Below are 16298 nucleotides of genomic sequence, written 5' to 3' on the forward strand. Positions count from 1 at the left end.
TCACCTGTGCCTGAGGTAGCTATAGTGTTACAACGAGGTGCTCTGGGATTGTTGCCTCTTCCTCCCTGTCCTTCTCCTCCTCTACCTCTTCCTCCTCCATAGCTTCTCTCTGGTTCCGAAGCAGACCGGTGGAGTGAGGCCGACAGAGTGGCCAGAGAAGACACCTCAGCTGGGGCAGAGACCAGGGGCTTGGGGGGGCGTGGTGGAGGGGTGGAGGAGTCACCCTGACCTGGTGTGGGTGAGCTGGGGGTGGATGGATGGATGGATGGATGGATGGATGGATGGAGAGAGAGAGAGAGAGAGAGAGAGAGAGAGAGAGAGAGAGAGAGAGAGAGAGAGAGAGAGAGAGAGAGAGAGAGAGAGAGAGAGAGAGAGAGAGAGAGAGAGAGAGAGAGAGAGAGAGAGAGAGAGAGAGAGAGAGAGAGAGAGAGAGAGAGAGAGAGAGAGAGAGAGACACAGAGAGAGATACAGAGACAGAGAGACAGAGCGAGAGAGAGACAGAGATAGAGAGACTAATTAGCAACAAATGAACAATCAATCACAGACATCTCACTCAATACATAAAGATGATGAATGCTCTATTTTTAAGACACTCTGGATAAGAGCAAACAAACAATATGTGTAAACAGTAAACAGAATAGTTGCTAGTTTAAAAAAAGAAAAACACAAAACAACAAGTGCTCACCTTGCGGTAGGAGTAGAGGAAGGTACCTGGTAAGAGGTGTTGCTATTAGAATTCAACCTGTGTGATTTAGTGTTTATAGTGCTTATCCTTGTGTTGAAGACCATGTCATGGCAGACGGGAGGGAGAGACACAGCCTGCAGCTGGAGGGAGTGTTTTCTCGGGTGGGGGGACGGGTGACCCCTAGTCCAGCCCCTATGGAGTTCAGGGGTTAACACGCTGTCCTGCGATTGGCTAAAAGTGTTGGTCTCCGTGGTGACGGCCCAGGGGCAGGTGTGGGGGTGATGGGGGAGGCCTTTAGCGAGGGAGGAGGGTGAGGAAGAGGAGGAGGAAGAAGAGGGAGGAGGCCAGTGGGATGGGAGAGTGTTTTCATTGTAGTCTGTTGTGTCAGATGAGGTGGAGTGGTAGGAACTACCTGGAGGCCTGAAACAGAGAAATACAAACCAGGAGGACTATTATTCTGAAACACTTTTATTTTGAAATGAAGTCATTCTGTAACAAGACAAGACATTGTCAACATGATTTTGATAACTCTCTTCTGACAAGTGACTTGTTTGTGTATCTGTATGTGTGTATGTGCGTGTGTGTGTGTATATATGTGTGTATCTGTATGTGTGTATGTGTGTGTGTATCTCTATGTGTGTGTGTATTTGTGTGTGTGTGTGTGTGTGTGTATCTCTATGTGTGTGTGTATTTGTGTGTGTGTGTGTGTGTGTGTGTGTATCTGTATGTGTGTATATGTGCGTGTGTGTGAGTGTATTTGTATGTGTGTGTGTGTGTGTGTGTGTCACAGGAGGCTGCTGAGGGGAGGAGCATCATAATAATGGCCGTAACGTTGCGAATGGAATGGCATCAAACACCTGGAAACCATGGAAACCATGGACACCATGGAAACCACGTGTTTGATGTATTTGACACCATTCCACTGATTCCACTCCAGTCATTACCACGAGCCCCGTTCTCCTCAAATTAAGGTGCCACCAACCTCCTCTGGTATGTGCTTCGGTCTGTCTGTGTGTGTGTGTACAGGTGTGTGTGTGTGTGTGTATACCTGTGTGGTGTCTTGCTCTGGCAGTGTGACAGCCACAGGTACTCTGTTCCGTCCTCCTGACGGCTAAGTGATTCCAGGTGAGGCGGGGCCATGACGGTGGTCGCCGTGGAGACGGGGGCGTGGCCTGTGGTGACTGTGACTGTAGGGGTTTGGGCGGTGACGGTGGGTCTATCTGAAAGAGTAAAGATGGCTGGAGGGTTTTTATAGAAACTACGTTTTTGCCTCTAATCTGGACTCTACCCTTATACCAGAGCTGTTCAATGTCGGTCCTGGAGGGCTGAAAAAAACCCTTTTGGGTTGTTGTTTCAATTAATTGCACTCACCTGGTGTCCCAGGTATACATGAGTCCCTTATTAGAAAGAGATGATGAAAACCAGACGTGTTTGGGTCCTCCAGGACCGACACTGAACAGCCCTACAGATACTACTGGTGGCACTGTGTAACAGCAGTGCATAGTTCTACTCTGAAAACTCTGTTTAGTTTCTGTTTACTCTAGAGTCTCTGAAAACTGTTGTTTAGTTTCTGTTTACTCTAGAGTCTCTGAAAACTCTGTTTAGTTTCTGTTGACTCGAGAGTCTCTGAAAACTCTTGTTTAGTTTCTGTTTACTCTAGAGTCTCTGAAAACTCTGTTTAGTTTAGTTTCTGTTGACTCGAGAGTCTCTGAAAACTCTGTTTAGTTTAGTTTCTGTTGACTCGAGAGTCTCTGAAAACTCTGTTTAGTTTCTGTTGACTCTAGAGTCTCTGAAAACTGTTGTTTAGTTTCTGTTTACTCTAGAGTCTCTGAAAACTCTGTTTAGTTTCTGTTGACTCGAGAGTCTCTGAAAACTCTTGTTTAGTTTCTGTTTACTCTAGAGTCTCTGAAAACTCTGTTTAGTTTAGTTTCTGTTGACTCGAGAGTCTCTGAAAACTCTTGTTTAGTTTCTGTTTACTCTAGAGTCTCTGAAAACTGTTTAGTTTAGTTTCTGTTTACTCTAGAGTCTCTGAAAACTCAGTTTAGTTTAGTTTCTGTTTACTCTAGAGTCTCTGAAAACTCTGTTTAGTTTCTGTTGACTCTAGAGTCTCTGAAAACTCTGTTTAGTTTCTGTTTACTCTAGAGTCTCTGAAAACTCTGTTTAGTTTCTGTTTACTCTAGAGTCTCTGAAAACTCTGTTTAGTTTCTGTTTACTCTAGAGTCTCTGAAAACTGTTTAGTTTAGTTTCTGTTTACTCTAGAGTCTCTGAAAACTCTGTTTAGTTTAGTTTCTGTTTACTCTAGAGTCTCTGAAAACTCTTGTTTAGTTTCTGTTTACTCTAGAGTCTCTGAAAACTGTTTAGTTTAGTTTCTGTTTACTCTAGAGTCTCTGAAAACTCTGTTTAGTTTCTGTTTACTCTAGAGTCTCTGAAAACTCTGTTTAGTTTCTGTTTACTCTAGAGTCTCTGAAAACTCTGTTTAGTTTCTGTTTACTCTAGAGTCTCTGAAAACTCTGTTTAGTTTCTGTTTACTCTAGAGTCTCTGAAAACTCTGTTTAGTTTCTGTTTACTCTAGAGTCTCTGAAAACTCTGTTTAGTTTCTGTTGACTCTAGAGTCTCTGAAAACTCTGTTTAGTTTCTGTTTACTCTAGAGTCTCTGAAAACTCTGTTTAGTTTCTGTTTACTCTAGAGTCTCTGAAAACTCTGTTTAGTTTCTGTTTACTCTAGAGTCTCTGAAAACTCTGTTTAGTTTCTGTTTACTCTAGAGTCTCTGAAAACTCTTTTAGTTTCTGTTTACTCTAGAGTCTCTGTAACTGTATCTCACACTCTCTCTCTAATTGTACACCGATTAATTTAACGAGGCTCAGTCAGTTAAGAACAAATTCTTATTTACAATGAGAGGCCTACCGGGGAAACAGTGAAAGTGGGGTTAACTGCCTTGTTCAGAGAGCAGAACAAAATATATTTTTTTATCTTGTCAGCTCAGGGATTCAATCCAGCAACCTTTCGGTTACTGTCCCAATGCTCGAACCACTAGGCTACCTGCTCTAACCACTAGGCTACCTGCTCTAAACACTAGGCTACCTGCTCTAACCACTAGGCAACCTGGTCTAACCACTAGGCTACCTGCTATAAAAACTAGGCAACCTGCTCTAACCACTAGGCTACCTGCTCTAATCACTAGGCTACCTGCTCTAACCACTACGCTGCCTGCTCTAACCACTAGGCTACCTGCTCTAACCACTAGGTTACCTGCTCTAACCAGTAGGCTACCTGCTCTAACCACTAGGCTACCTGCTCTAACCACTAGGCTAACTGCTCTAGTAACTCGGCTGCCTGCTATAACCACTAGGCTACCTGCTCTAACCACTAGGCTACTTGCTCTAATCACTAGGCTACCTGCTCTAACCACTAGGCTACCTGCCTCTAATCACTAGGCTCTAACCACAAGGCTACCTGCTCTAACCACTAGGCTACCTGCTCTAATCACTAGGCTACCTGCTCTAATCACTAGGCTAGCTGCTCTAACCACTAGGCTACCTGCTCTAACCACTAGGCTACCTGATCTAATCACTAGGCTACCTGCTCTAACCACTAGGCTACCTGCTCTAATCACTAGGCTACCTGTCTCTAATCACAAGGCTCTAACCACTAGGCTACCTGCTCTAACCACTAGGCTCTAACCACTAGGCTACCTGCTCTAACCACTAGGCTACCTGCTCTAACCACTAGGCTCTAACCACTAGGCTACCTGCTCTAACCACTAGGCTACCTGCTCTAACCACTAGGCTACCTGCTCTAACCACTAGGCTACCTGCTCTAACCACTAGGCTACCTGCCCTAACCACTAGGCTAGCTGCTCTAACCACTAGGCTACCTGCTCTAACCACTAGGCTACCTGCTCTAACCACTAGGCTCTAACCACTAGGCTCTAACCACCAGGCTCTAACCACTAGGCTACCTGCTCTAACCACTAGGCTACCTGCTCTAACCACTAGGCTACCTGCCCTAACCACTAGGCTAGCTGCTCTAACCACTAGGCTACCTGCTCTAACCACTAGGCTACCTGCTCTAACCACTAGGCTCTAACCACTAGGCTCTAACCACTAGGCTCTAACCACTAGGCTACCTGCTCTAACCACTAGGCTACCTGCTCTAACCACTAGACTACCTGCCCTAACCACTAGGCTAGCTGCTCTAACCACTAGGCTACCTGCTATAACCACTAGGCTCTAACCACTAGGCTACCTGCTCTAACCACTAGGCAACCTGGTCTAACCACTAGGCTACCTGCTATAAAAACTAGGCAACCTGCTCTAACCACTAGGCTACCTGCTCTAATCACTAGGCTACCTGCTCTAACCACTACGCTGCCTGCTCTAACCACTAGGCTACCTGCTCTAACCACTAGGTTACCTGCTCTAACCAGTAGGCTACCTGCTCTAACCACTAGGCTACCTGCTCTAACCACTAGGCTAACTGCTCTAGTAACTCGGCTGCCTGCTATAACCACTAGGCTACCTGCTCTAACCACTAGGCTACTTGCTCTAATCACTAGGCTACCTGCTCTAACCACTAGGCTACCTGCCTCTAATCACTAGGCTCTAACCACAAGGCTACCTGCTCTAACCACTAGGCTACCTGCTCTAATCACTAGGCTACCTGCTCTAATCACTAGGCTAGCTGCTCTAACCACTAGGCTACCTGCTCTAACCACTAGGCTACCTGATCTAATCACTAGGCTACCTGCTCTAACCACTAGGCTACCTGCTCTAATCACTAGGCTACCTGTCTCTAATCACAAGGCTCTAACCACTAGGCTACCTGCTCTAACCACTAGGCTACCTGCTCTAACCACTAGGCTCTAACCACTAGGCTACCTGCTCTAACCACTAACCTGCTCTAACCACTAGGCTACCTGCTCTAACCACTAGGCTACCTGCTCTAACCACTAGGCTACCTGCCCTAACCACTAGGCTAGCTGCTCTAACCACTAGGCTACCTGCTCTAACCACTAGGCTACCTGCTCTAACCACTAGGCTCTAACCACTAGGCTCTAACCACCAGGCTCTAACCACTAGGCTACCTGCTCTAACCACTAGGCTACCTGCTCTAACCACTAGGCTACCTGCCCTAACCACTAGGCTAGCTGCTCTAACCACTAGGCTACCTGCTCTAACCACTAGGCTACCTGCTCTAACCACTAGGCTCTAACCACTAGGCTCTAACCACCAGGCTCTAACCACTAGGCTACCTGCTCTAACCACTAGGCTACCTGCTCTAACCACTAGGCTACCTGCCCTAACCACTAGGCTAGCTGCTCTAACCACTAGGCTACCTGCTCTAACCACTAGGCTACCTGCTCTAACCACTAGGCTCTAACCACTAGGCTACCTGCTCTAACCACTAGGCTACCTGTCTCTAACCACTAGGCTACCTGCCTCTAACCACTAGGCTCCAACCACTAGGCTCTAACCACCAGGCTACCTGCTCTAACCACTAGGCTCTAACCACTAGGCTACCTGCTCTAACCACTAGGCTACCTGCTCTAACCATAGGATCTAACCACTAGGCTAGCTGCTCTAACCACTAGGCTACCTGCTCTAACCACTAGGCTACCTGCTCTAACCACTAGGCTAGCTGCTCTAACCACTAGGCTACCTGCTCTAACCACTAGGCTACCTGCTCTAACCACTAGGCTACCTGCCTCTAACCACTAGGTTACCTGCTCTAACCACTAGGCTCCAACCACTAGGCTACCTGCTCTAACCACTAGGCTCTAACCACTAGACTACCTGCTCTAACCACTAGGCTACCTGCTCTAACCACTAGGCTACCTGCTCTAACCACTAGTCTACCTGCTCTAACCACTAGGCTACCTGCTCTAACCACTAGGATACCTGCTCTAACCACTAGGCTACCTGCTCTAACCACTAGGCTACCTGCTCTAACCACTAGTCTACCTGCTCTAACCACTAGACTACCTGCTCTAACCACTAGGATACCTGCTCTAACCACTAGGCTACCTGCTCTAACCACTAGGCTACCTGCTTTAACCAATCGGTTTGAGGTCAGGACTCTGACTGGGCCACTCCAGAAGGCGCATTTTCTTCTTTTGAAGCCATTCCGTTGTTGATTTGCTTCTGTGTTTTGGGTCGTTGTCCTGTTGCATCACCCAACTTCTGTTGAGCTTCGATAGCCTTACAATCTCCTGCTAAATGTCTTGTAAACTTGGGAATTCATTTTTTTCCGTTGATGATAGCTAGCTGTCCAGGCCCTGAGGCAGCAAAGCAGCCCCAAACCATGATGCTCCCTCCACCATACTTTACAGTTGGGATGAGGTTCTGATGTTGGTGTGCTGTGCCTTTTTTCTCTCCACACTTAGTGTTGTGTGTTCCTTCCTTCCGAACAATTCAACTTTAATTGAATCTGTCCACAGAATATTTTTGGAACGTCCAGGTGAACTTCAGACGTGCAGCAATTGTCATTACCCTCCCCCTCCCTCGTCTCTCCATGACAACCTGTGTTACTAGGTTACTACTGTGTCACCTGATCTGTTTCACCTGTTATGTGATTCTCTTGATTCTGCCCTGACCTCGAGCCTCCCCGCCATTCTGTACCTCCTGGACTCTGTCCTGGTTTTGACCTCTTGCCTCCCCTTTTGGATTGTTAATAAACATCTTGGACTCCAACCATCTGCCTCCTGTGTCTGCATCTGGGTCTCGCCTTCTGCCCTTATAGCAATGTTTTTTTTTGGACAGCAGTGGTGTCCTCCCATGAACACCATTCTTGTTTAGTGTTGTACGTATCGTAGACTCGTCAACAGAGATGTTAGCATGTTCCAGAGATTTCTGTAAGTCTTTCGCTGATACTCTAGGATTCTTCTTTGCAGGACTGACACTCCTAGGGAGAGTAGCAACAGTGCTGAACTTTCTCCATTTATAGACAATTTGTCTTACTGTGGACAGATGAACATCAAGGCTTTTAGAGATGCTTTTCTAACCCTTTCCGGCTCTATGGAAGTCAACAATTCTTAATCTTAGGTTTTCTGAGATCTCTTTTGTTCGAGGCCTGGTTCACATCAAGCAATACTTCTTGTGAATAGCAAAGTCAAATATTGTGACTGTTTTTTGTTTTCTATTGGGCAGGGCAGCTCAAACCAACATCTCCAATCTCGTCTCATTGACTCCAGGTTAGCTGACTCCTGACTCCAATTAGCTTGTGGAGAAGTCATTAACCTTGGGGTTCACATACTATTTCCAGCCCACACTGTGAATGTTTAAATTATCTATTCAAAATAGACAAGAAAAATACAATAATTTGTTATTAGTTTAAGCACACGGTTTTTGTCTATTGTTGTGACTTAGATGAAGATCAGATCAAATTTTATGACCAAATTTTTCCAGGAGGTTAGGAAGTGCAGCTCAGTTTCCACCTCATTTTGTGGGCAGTGAGCACATAGCATGTCTTCTCTTGAGAGCCATAATGTATAATGTCAACTCTCCCTAGAAGGCCAGCATCCCAGAGTTGCCTCTTCTCCGTTGACGTTGAGACTGGTGTTTTGCACACAGTGTTGTACGAGTTTCAAAATCAGCCATTTCCAGCTACACTGTATTTCTGATCAATTTGGTGTTATTTTTTTAATGGATGAAAAAAATGTTTTTCTTTCAAAAACAAGGACATTTCTAAGTGACTCCAAACTTTTGAACAGTTGTGTTTGTTAAAGAGAGGGGGGGCTTAAGCTGCATCCCTGTCTCACCCCACAGCCTTGTGGAAAGAAATGTGTGTGTGTTTTTTTTTGCCAATTTTAACCACTGACTTGTTGTTTGTGTTCATGGATTTTATAATGTCGTATGTTTTACCCCCAACACCACTTTCCATCAGTTTGTATAGCAGACCCTCATGCCAGATTGAGTCAGGCTTTTTTTAAATCAACAAAGCATGAGAAGACTTTGCCTTTGTTTCGGTTTGTATGTTCGTCAATTAGGGTGTGCAGGGTGAATACGTGGTCTGTCGTACGATAATTTGGTAAAAAGCCAATTTGACATTTGCTCAGTACATTGTTTTCACTGAGGAAATGTACAAGTCTGCTGTTAATGCAGAGGATTTTCCCAAGGTTGCTGTTGCTGTATATCCCACAGTAGTTATTGGGGTTAGATACAGCCCTCTTTTTTAACTAGGCAAGCTAGTTAAGAACATATTCTCATTTGCAACGACGGCCTACCCCGGCCAAACCCAGACGAACCAATTGTGTGCCACCCTATGGGACTCCCAATCACGGCCAGATGTGATGCAGCCTGGATTCGAAACCAGGTACTGCAGTGACGCCTCTTGCACTGAGATACAGTCTCTTAGACCACTGCACCACTCATGGAGCCCATTTAGTTCTCACCATCATTCTCACCATCATTCTCACCTTAGTAAACTCAGTCTGTTTCTATCTCAGACAGCCTTGGCTTTTCCAGAGCTATTATACTGCCTTATCAAAAGACTACTGAAAACATGAACACACACACACACACACACACACACACACACACACACACACACACACACACACACACACACACACACACACACACACACACACACACACACACACACACACACACACACCATGTTTCCAGTTTGATTTGATTTCATCATCTCTTTCCTGTCCTCCCCTCTAGTAGTGCCAAGATGGCCAAATCCCAGGGGGGAGGGTAGTGCCAAGATGGCCAAGTCACAGGGGGAGGGTAGTACCAAGATGGCCAAGTCACAGGGGGAGGGTAGTGCCAAGATGGCCAAGTCACAGGGGAGAGGGTAGTGCCAAGATGGCCAAGTCACAGGGGGAGGGTAGTGGCAAGATGGCCAAGTCCCAGGGGGAGGGTAGTGCCAAGATGGCCAAGTCCCAGGGGAGGGTAATGCCAAGATGGCCAAGTCCCAGGGGGAGGGTAGTGCCAAGATGGCCAAGTCCCAGGGGGAGGGTAATGCCAAGATGGCCAAGTCCCAAATGATAATAATAATAACAATAATAATAACAATAATAACAATAATAATAATAACAATAATAATAATAACAATACCAATAATAATAACAACAACAACAATAACAATAATAATAACAATAATAATAATAACAATAACAACAATAACAATAATAATAACAATACCAATAATAATAACAATAATAATAATAATAATAATAATAACAACAACAATAACAATAATAATAACAATACCAATAATAATAACAATAATAATAATAACAACAACAACAATAACAATAATAATAACAATACCAATAATAATAACAATAATAATAATAACAATAACAATAATAATAATAATAACAATACCAATAATAACAATAATAATAATAATCATACCAATAATAATAACAATAATAACAATAATAATAATAACAATAATAACAATAATAACAATAATACCAATAACAATACCAATCATAACAACAACAATAACAATAATAATAATAATACCAATAACAATACCAATAATAATAACAATAATAATAATAATAACAACAATAATAACAATAATTGAAGTGTGTATATTTACGAAATGTCAGTGGTTACCTTAATATGGTTATTGCTGACATCATGTATTGGTGATCAAAGTAATTTCTCGGTGAGATGTACTTAAGAAATAATCCACCCCAAACCACTCTTTAATTTACAATGTTAAATAACACTAGTATGTGAGAACAATATTTTTTTGTGAATAATTATTATTTTATTATAATAATGTTGTGGAAATCTTTTGCAGCTCAAGTCGACTACAAAACCCACAATGCAACGCTCTATCTATGGGCTTGCTGGCTAGATAGCTACAGCAAACATTTGTAGAAGTAGGAATATCGCTAAAATATGATCAATGAGAAGACAACCTCCCGCGTTAACGTCGACCAGTATTGAAATCAGACATACACGATAGAATTTTTCGCGATTTAAAACTTGTGTTCCCATTAACTTCCAGTCTAGTGACAGGTGCTTTATCGCAATTTTAAGTCAAAGCGGATGGATTTCTGCCTGCTTTTATGGCAATAGTTTAAGAGATTAAACATGAAATGACCCCCCAGGAAACGATAGAACATCGCTCAAAGATGCTCAAAAACAATATAACATTCAAAATGGGTGAACCTTTCTCTTAAATCATGTAGTAACCAAAAAAGTGTTAAACAAATCAGACACATCTCAACAACAACTGTTCAGATGAGACTGCATGAATCAGGCCGTCCAGGTTGAATTGCTGCAAAGAAACCACTACTCAAGGACACCAATAAGAAGAGACTTGCTTAAGCCAAGAAACACGAGCAATGGACATTATTAGACCGGTGGAAATCTGCCCTTTGGTCTGATGAGTCCAAATGTGAGATTTTTGGTTCCAAACGCTGTGTCTTTGTGAGATGCAGAGTAGGTGAATGGATGATCTCTGCATGTGTGGTTCCCACCGTGAAGCATGGAGGAGGAGGTGTGATGGTGCTTTGCTGGTGACACTGTCTGTGATTTATGTAGAATTCAAGGCACACTTAACCAGCATGACTACCACAGCATTCTGCAGCGATACGCCATCCCGTCTGGTTTGCGCTTAGTGGGACGATCATTTGTTTTTCAACAGGACAATGACCCAACACACCTCCAGGCTGTGTAAGGGCTATTTGACCAAGAAGGAGAGTGATGGAGTGCTGCATCAGATGACCTGGCCTCCAGAATCACCTGAACTCAAACCAATTGAGATGGTTTGGAATGAGTTGGACCGCAGAGTGAAGGAAAAGCAGCCAACAAGTGCTCAGCATATGTGGGAACTCCTTTAAGACTGTTGGAAAAGCATTCCTCATGAAGCTGGTTGAGAGAATGCCAAGAGTGTGCAAAGCTGTCATCAAGGCAAAGGGTGGCTACTTTTAATAATCTAAAATGTAAAATATATTCGTTTTTGTTTAACACTTTTGTTGGTTACTACATGATTCCATATGTGTTATTTCATAGTGTTGATGTCTTCACTATTATTCTACAATGTAGAAAATAGTCGAAATATAGAAAAACCCTTGAATGAGTAGGTGTGTCCAAACTTGTGACTGGTACTGTATGTGTACATGCATATATGTGTTAATATGTGTTAATATGTGTTGATATGTGTTAATATGTGTTAATATGTGTTAATATGTATTCATATTACCACGTTAACACGTTTTCTAGAGATAAATCCATTCGCTATAATAGAGAAGGTCAGAAGGAGCAACGACCATCTCTCTAAAATGCCAGCGTGAATCCTGGAAGGAGTTTCATTGCGGCGATTTGGACTGCGTGGAGTCAACACTCCATCATCAAGTGAACAATTTCAGCTGACAGTTCCAACAGGAGGAGGAGAACTTGACTCAAAACAAAACACAAACATGTGTTTTCCATGAGAGCACGACACATCCTTCATCTCAACGTTAGAAGTCTCCCCAGATTGAGGAAATCTGCCTACTGTCTAGAAACTGGAGTGCTTTGCTTTACCGAAACATGGTTGGATAGTTTGATTAAAAAAATGTAAAAAACCCCGCAGAGATTGAATTTGAAAATTATGAATTAATTGGAAGAGACCGCAATCGCAAAGGCGGAAGAGTTTGCACTTATGTGAGGTCAGATATTGGGTACAACTATCCGATTTATGACGAGATTGAAGCTGTGTGGGTGGACATTTTATTACGAAAATGTAAACCTATTATAGGAATCTATTATAGACTACCAGACCAATGATGATGAATTGTTGAAGGTTCCCACTGTACAGACTTTGGTCAATCGGAGGATAATTGTAACTGGTGATTTTAATACACACATATACTCTAAAAGGCAATTTGCTACTTTTAAAAAAAGCTCTTAAGAATTTTTTTTGTAATTGATTTGCTTTATACTAAGTGTTTAATGAGCCCAACAGGGCTCAAACATCATTGATGTTTGAGCCAAACATCATTGACCTTGGGTTTTCTATGGACTCAGTGATCATTCCATCATTTTCTATAGTAGGAAGGTTCAGAAAATATTTTTTAAAATTATCATAATTTAATTTAAAAAAAAATATTGGTCTATGAAGAATTATAGTGCAGATATTTTTTGTTAATTGTCTGAGCAAATTCGACTGGTCTGCTGTATTGAAATGCAATGAAGTGGAGAATGCCTGGGGCCATTTTAAATCATTGTTTTTACTTGCTGTCGATAAGCAGGCTCCAATGAAAAATATTAGAAACAGAGCCGTGGATAAATGATAACATTTTAAAGGTGATTAAGCGTAGAAAATGAACACTTTCTGGAGTTTAGGAAATCCAGGGTAGATTATATATTTATAGACTATAAGAAGTTACGAAATTAGGTTAACAGGATGATACAGAAGGCCAAGAAAGAATATTTCAATGACAAAATAGTTGCAAATAGAAACAATCTGAGCAAATTATATAAGTGTCTGATGCTGTTAGGTAACAGTGACAGATTAAAGACCAAAGCTCTCAGTCTCAGCTTGGACATTAGAGGAAAGGTTACATCAGACGAGACCATGGTTACAGACAGTCTGAATAGCTATTTTTACACCTATAGCTAATACATTAGTTAGCAAGTTACCATGTCAATCAGGTTGCTATGGGGGAGAGTCCTGTCTAGCAGTTTCACTCAACAGGTTACATCAGACGAGACCATGGTTACAGACAGTCTGAATAGCTATTTTTACACCTATAGCTAATACATTAGTTAGCAAGTTACCATGTCAATCAGGTTGCTATGGGAGAGAGTCGTGTCTAGCAGTTTCACTCAACAGCTGGGGATTCGAGTAGATTATTTTTTCATTTGAAAAGGTGTCTCAGTCAACTGTGCTAGAGAGGCTGAAAGAACTTGACTGTTCCATGGCAACGGGCCTTGACAACATTCCTGACAGATTTTCTAAAGGATGCTGCAGTAATTATCGCCCCCTGTGTAACTCACATTGTGAATCTTGTCTATTGAACTAGGGTGTTTTCCCAGTCAACTAAAACTTGCAAGGGTTGTTCCTTTATATAGAAAAGGAACAGGTTTGATCATGGAAACTATCGACTCTCAATCCTGTGTTGCTTTATCGAAGGTCATGGAAAAGATTATGTTCAAGCAGATTGACAGTTAACATTTCCTTACATATGAGCTCCAATTTGGCTTCAGGAAATCCCGTTCCACTGACAACTGCCTACTATATCTGACTGAGCACATAAGGAAGGAAGTAGACGGAGGGAAATGTTGTGTTATTATTATTATTATTGTTAGATTTCCAAAAGGCGTTTGAAAAAAATGAATCGTGAGATTCTGTTCATCAAACTAAGAGCCATAGGCGTTTAACACCGTTTAGCTCTTACTTGCGAGGAAGAAAACAGATGATGGATGTGGATGGGACCCTGTCTAAACCTAAAATCTGGAACTGTGGGGTACCCCAAGCGAGTGTGCTGGGTCCACTTTTATTTCTATTGTTTATAAATCTGCCTTTACAGGTGACCTTTTCCTCCACGCAGATGATTCTGCACTGTTGGTTTCCCACAAAGACAAAAAATGTGGTTGAAAAGTCCCTCAGTGCTGAACTTCTGAATGTCAGTAAATGGCTATATGACAATAAGCTGTTACTTCACCTTGGAAAAACATAGTCCATCTTGTTTAGGTCCCAAAATGAAACTGAGGAAATCCTCAGATTTTAACGTGGTAGTCGATGACGTAGAAAAATACTCTGTTAAGTATCGTGGATGTTGGATGCCGGATAACCATTTGAGAGGGGAGAGCATGGCACAAAACGTGATCTCCAAAGAGAACCATAAAATGAGGTTCCCGGGCAAGGAACCTCCAAATATCTGGATGAGAATGCAATGGGGACATTGTCAGGGGCTCTTGTTCAGGGCCACTTTGACTATGCATTTATCTTCCTGGTACAATAGTGCCTCCAAGATATAAAAAATAAAAAAAATTGCAGACTAATTAGTTAGGATTATTCTTAAACTTCCAGCACTTACGCATCTCGACAATTTTGAAAGCCTTGAATGGATAAAAGTGGAGGACAGAGCCGCTCAGATATAATTGTGTCTTGTACATCAGATTGTCCACAGTATGGACCCTAGGTACTAATATAGCCCAGGATAACCACAACAATTCCACTAGAAGGAGTCAAACAGACACGGTTCCTTTTAGATTAAAAAAAAAGTGATACTCGGCCGCCATTCTTTTGGAATAATCCTCCAAGACAATGTGAAATGTATAACCTCCATAGGTAGTTTCAAATTCTCACTGGAAAAAAAAATGCCTAATAGTAGCATGTCTCAAAAGGGATAATCGGCATGGTGAGATTAAGGTAGGTGGCGGAGAGGGAAATGCCCGGGATGTGGTCTGCCTTTCGGTGTTTGTTGTTTAGTATATTGTGATTGTCTTGGGTGTGTGTATATATATATATATATATTAGGGATTGATTGTTTATATATTAAGGGTATGTGAGACAAGGAAAATCCATAGTTGTATTAATTATTGGATGTTGTGAAACAAACAAAAATGGTGTCTGTCATGGTCTAATTGTCATTACAATCACCGTCTAACCTTGTTGTATTCCCTCTTCCCACTTCCCCTCTTCCCCTTTTCCCCTCTTCCCACTTCCCTTTTTTCCCCTCTTCCCCTTTCCCCTCTTCCCACTTCCCTTTTCCCCTCTTCCCTTTTCCCCTCTTCCCCTTTCCCCTCTTCCCACTTCCCTTTTCCCCTCTTCCCCTTTCCCCTCTTTCCCCTTTCCCCTCTTCCCCTCTTCTTCCCCTTTCCCCTTTTCCCTCTTCCCACTTCCCCTTTCCCCACTTCCCCTCTTCCTCTTTCCCCACTTCCCCTCTTCCCCTTTCCCCTCTTCCCACTTCCCCTTTCCCCTTTTCCCCTCTTCCCACTTCCCTTTTCCCTACTTCCCCTCTTCCCCTTTCCCCTCTTCCCACTTCCCTTTTCCCCTCTTCCCCTTTTCCCCTCTTCCCCTTTCCCCTCTTCCCCTTTCCCCTCTTCCCACTTCCCCTTTTCCCCTCTTCCCACACTCCCTCGTCCCCCTTTCCCCTCTTCCCCTCTTCCCTTTTCCCCTCTTCCCACTTTCCCTCTTCCCCTCTTCCCACTCCCACTTCCCACTTCCCCTATTCCCCTCTTCCCACTTCCCATGTGTATATGTGTGTGTGTGTGTGTGTGTGTGTGTGTGTGTGTGTGTGTGTGTGTGTGTGTGTGTGTGTGTGTGTGTGTGTGTGTGAGTGTGTGTGTGTGTGTGTGTGTGTGTGTGTGTGTGTGTGTGTGTGTGTGTGTGTGTGTGTGTGTGTGTGTGTGTGTGTGTGTGTGTGTGTTAATATGATCATGAATACTGTGTGTGTGTGTGTGTATGTGTGTGCGTGCGTGTGTGTGTGTGTGTGTGTGTATGTATGTGTGTGTGTCTGTATGTGTGTGTGTTGTCATACCATGGTCAGTAGGGTTGAATCCACACAGGTCACAGATGCACCTGACCCATGTGTTCATGTCCTCCTCACTGTCGGCCACCAGGTAGAAAACCCTCTCCACAGTCCGCACGTCAAACACATAGCTACTGTCCAAATCCTTTCTATTAAAGGTTAGGCCTGCATCCACCTAGG

The 16298-nt window shown here is 43.1% G+C and overlaps 1 protein-coding gene across 24 annotated transcripts in view; it reads right to left on the reverse strand.

The window, feature by feature from the left end:
- Positions 1–16298, reverse strand: part of LOC118380652 (GRB2-associated-binding protein 1-like) — a 98231-nt gene that overhangs the window by 47233 nt on the left and 34700 nt on the right. For all 24 annotated transcript variants that reach the window (XM_052498093.1, XM_052498092.1, XM_052498091.1 and 21 more), the window contains exons 3-6: positions 16128–16293; positions 1734–1905; positions 686–1105; positions 5–243 (exon numbers count right to left, since the gene is read on the reverse strand). In XM_052498093.1, the coding sequence (XP_052354053.1) occupies positions 5–243; positions 686–1105; positions 1734–1905; positions 16128–16293 (997 nt within the window). The remainder of the gene's footprint in view (positions 1–4; positions 244–685; positions 1106–1733; positions 1906–16127; positions 16294–16298) is intronic.

This window comes from Oncorhynchus keta, chromosome 35, assembly GCF_023373465.1.
Source record: "Oncorhynchus keta strain PuntledgeMale-10-30-2019 chromosome 35, Oket_V2, whole genome shotgun sequence".
Classification (NCBI taxonomy): Eukaryota; Metazoa; Chordata; class Actinopteri; order Salmoniformes; family Salmonidae; genus Oncorhynchus; species Oncorhynchus keta.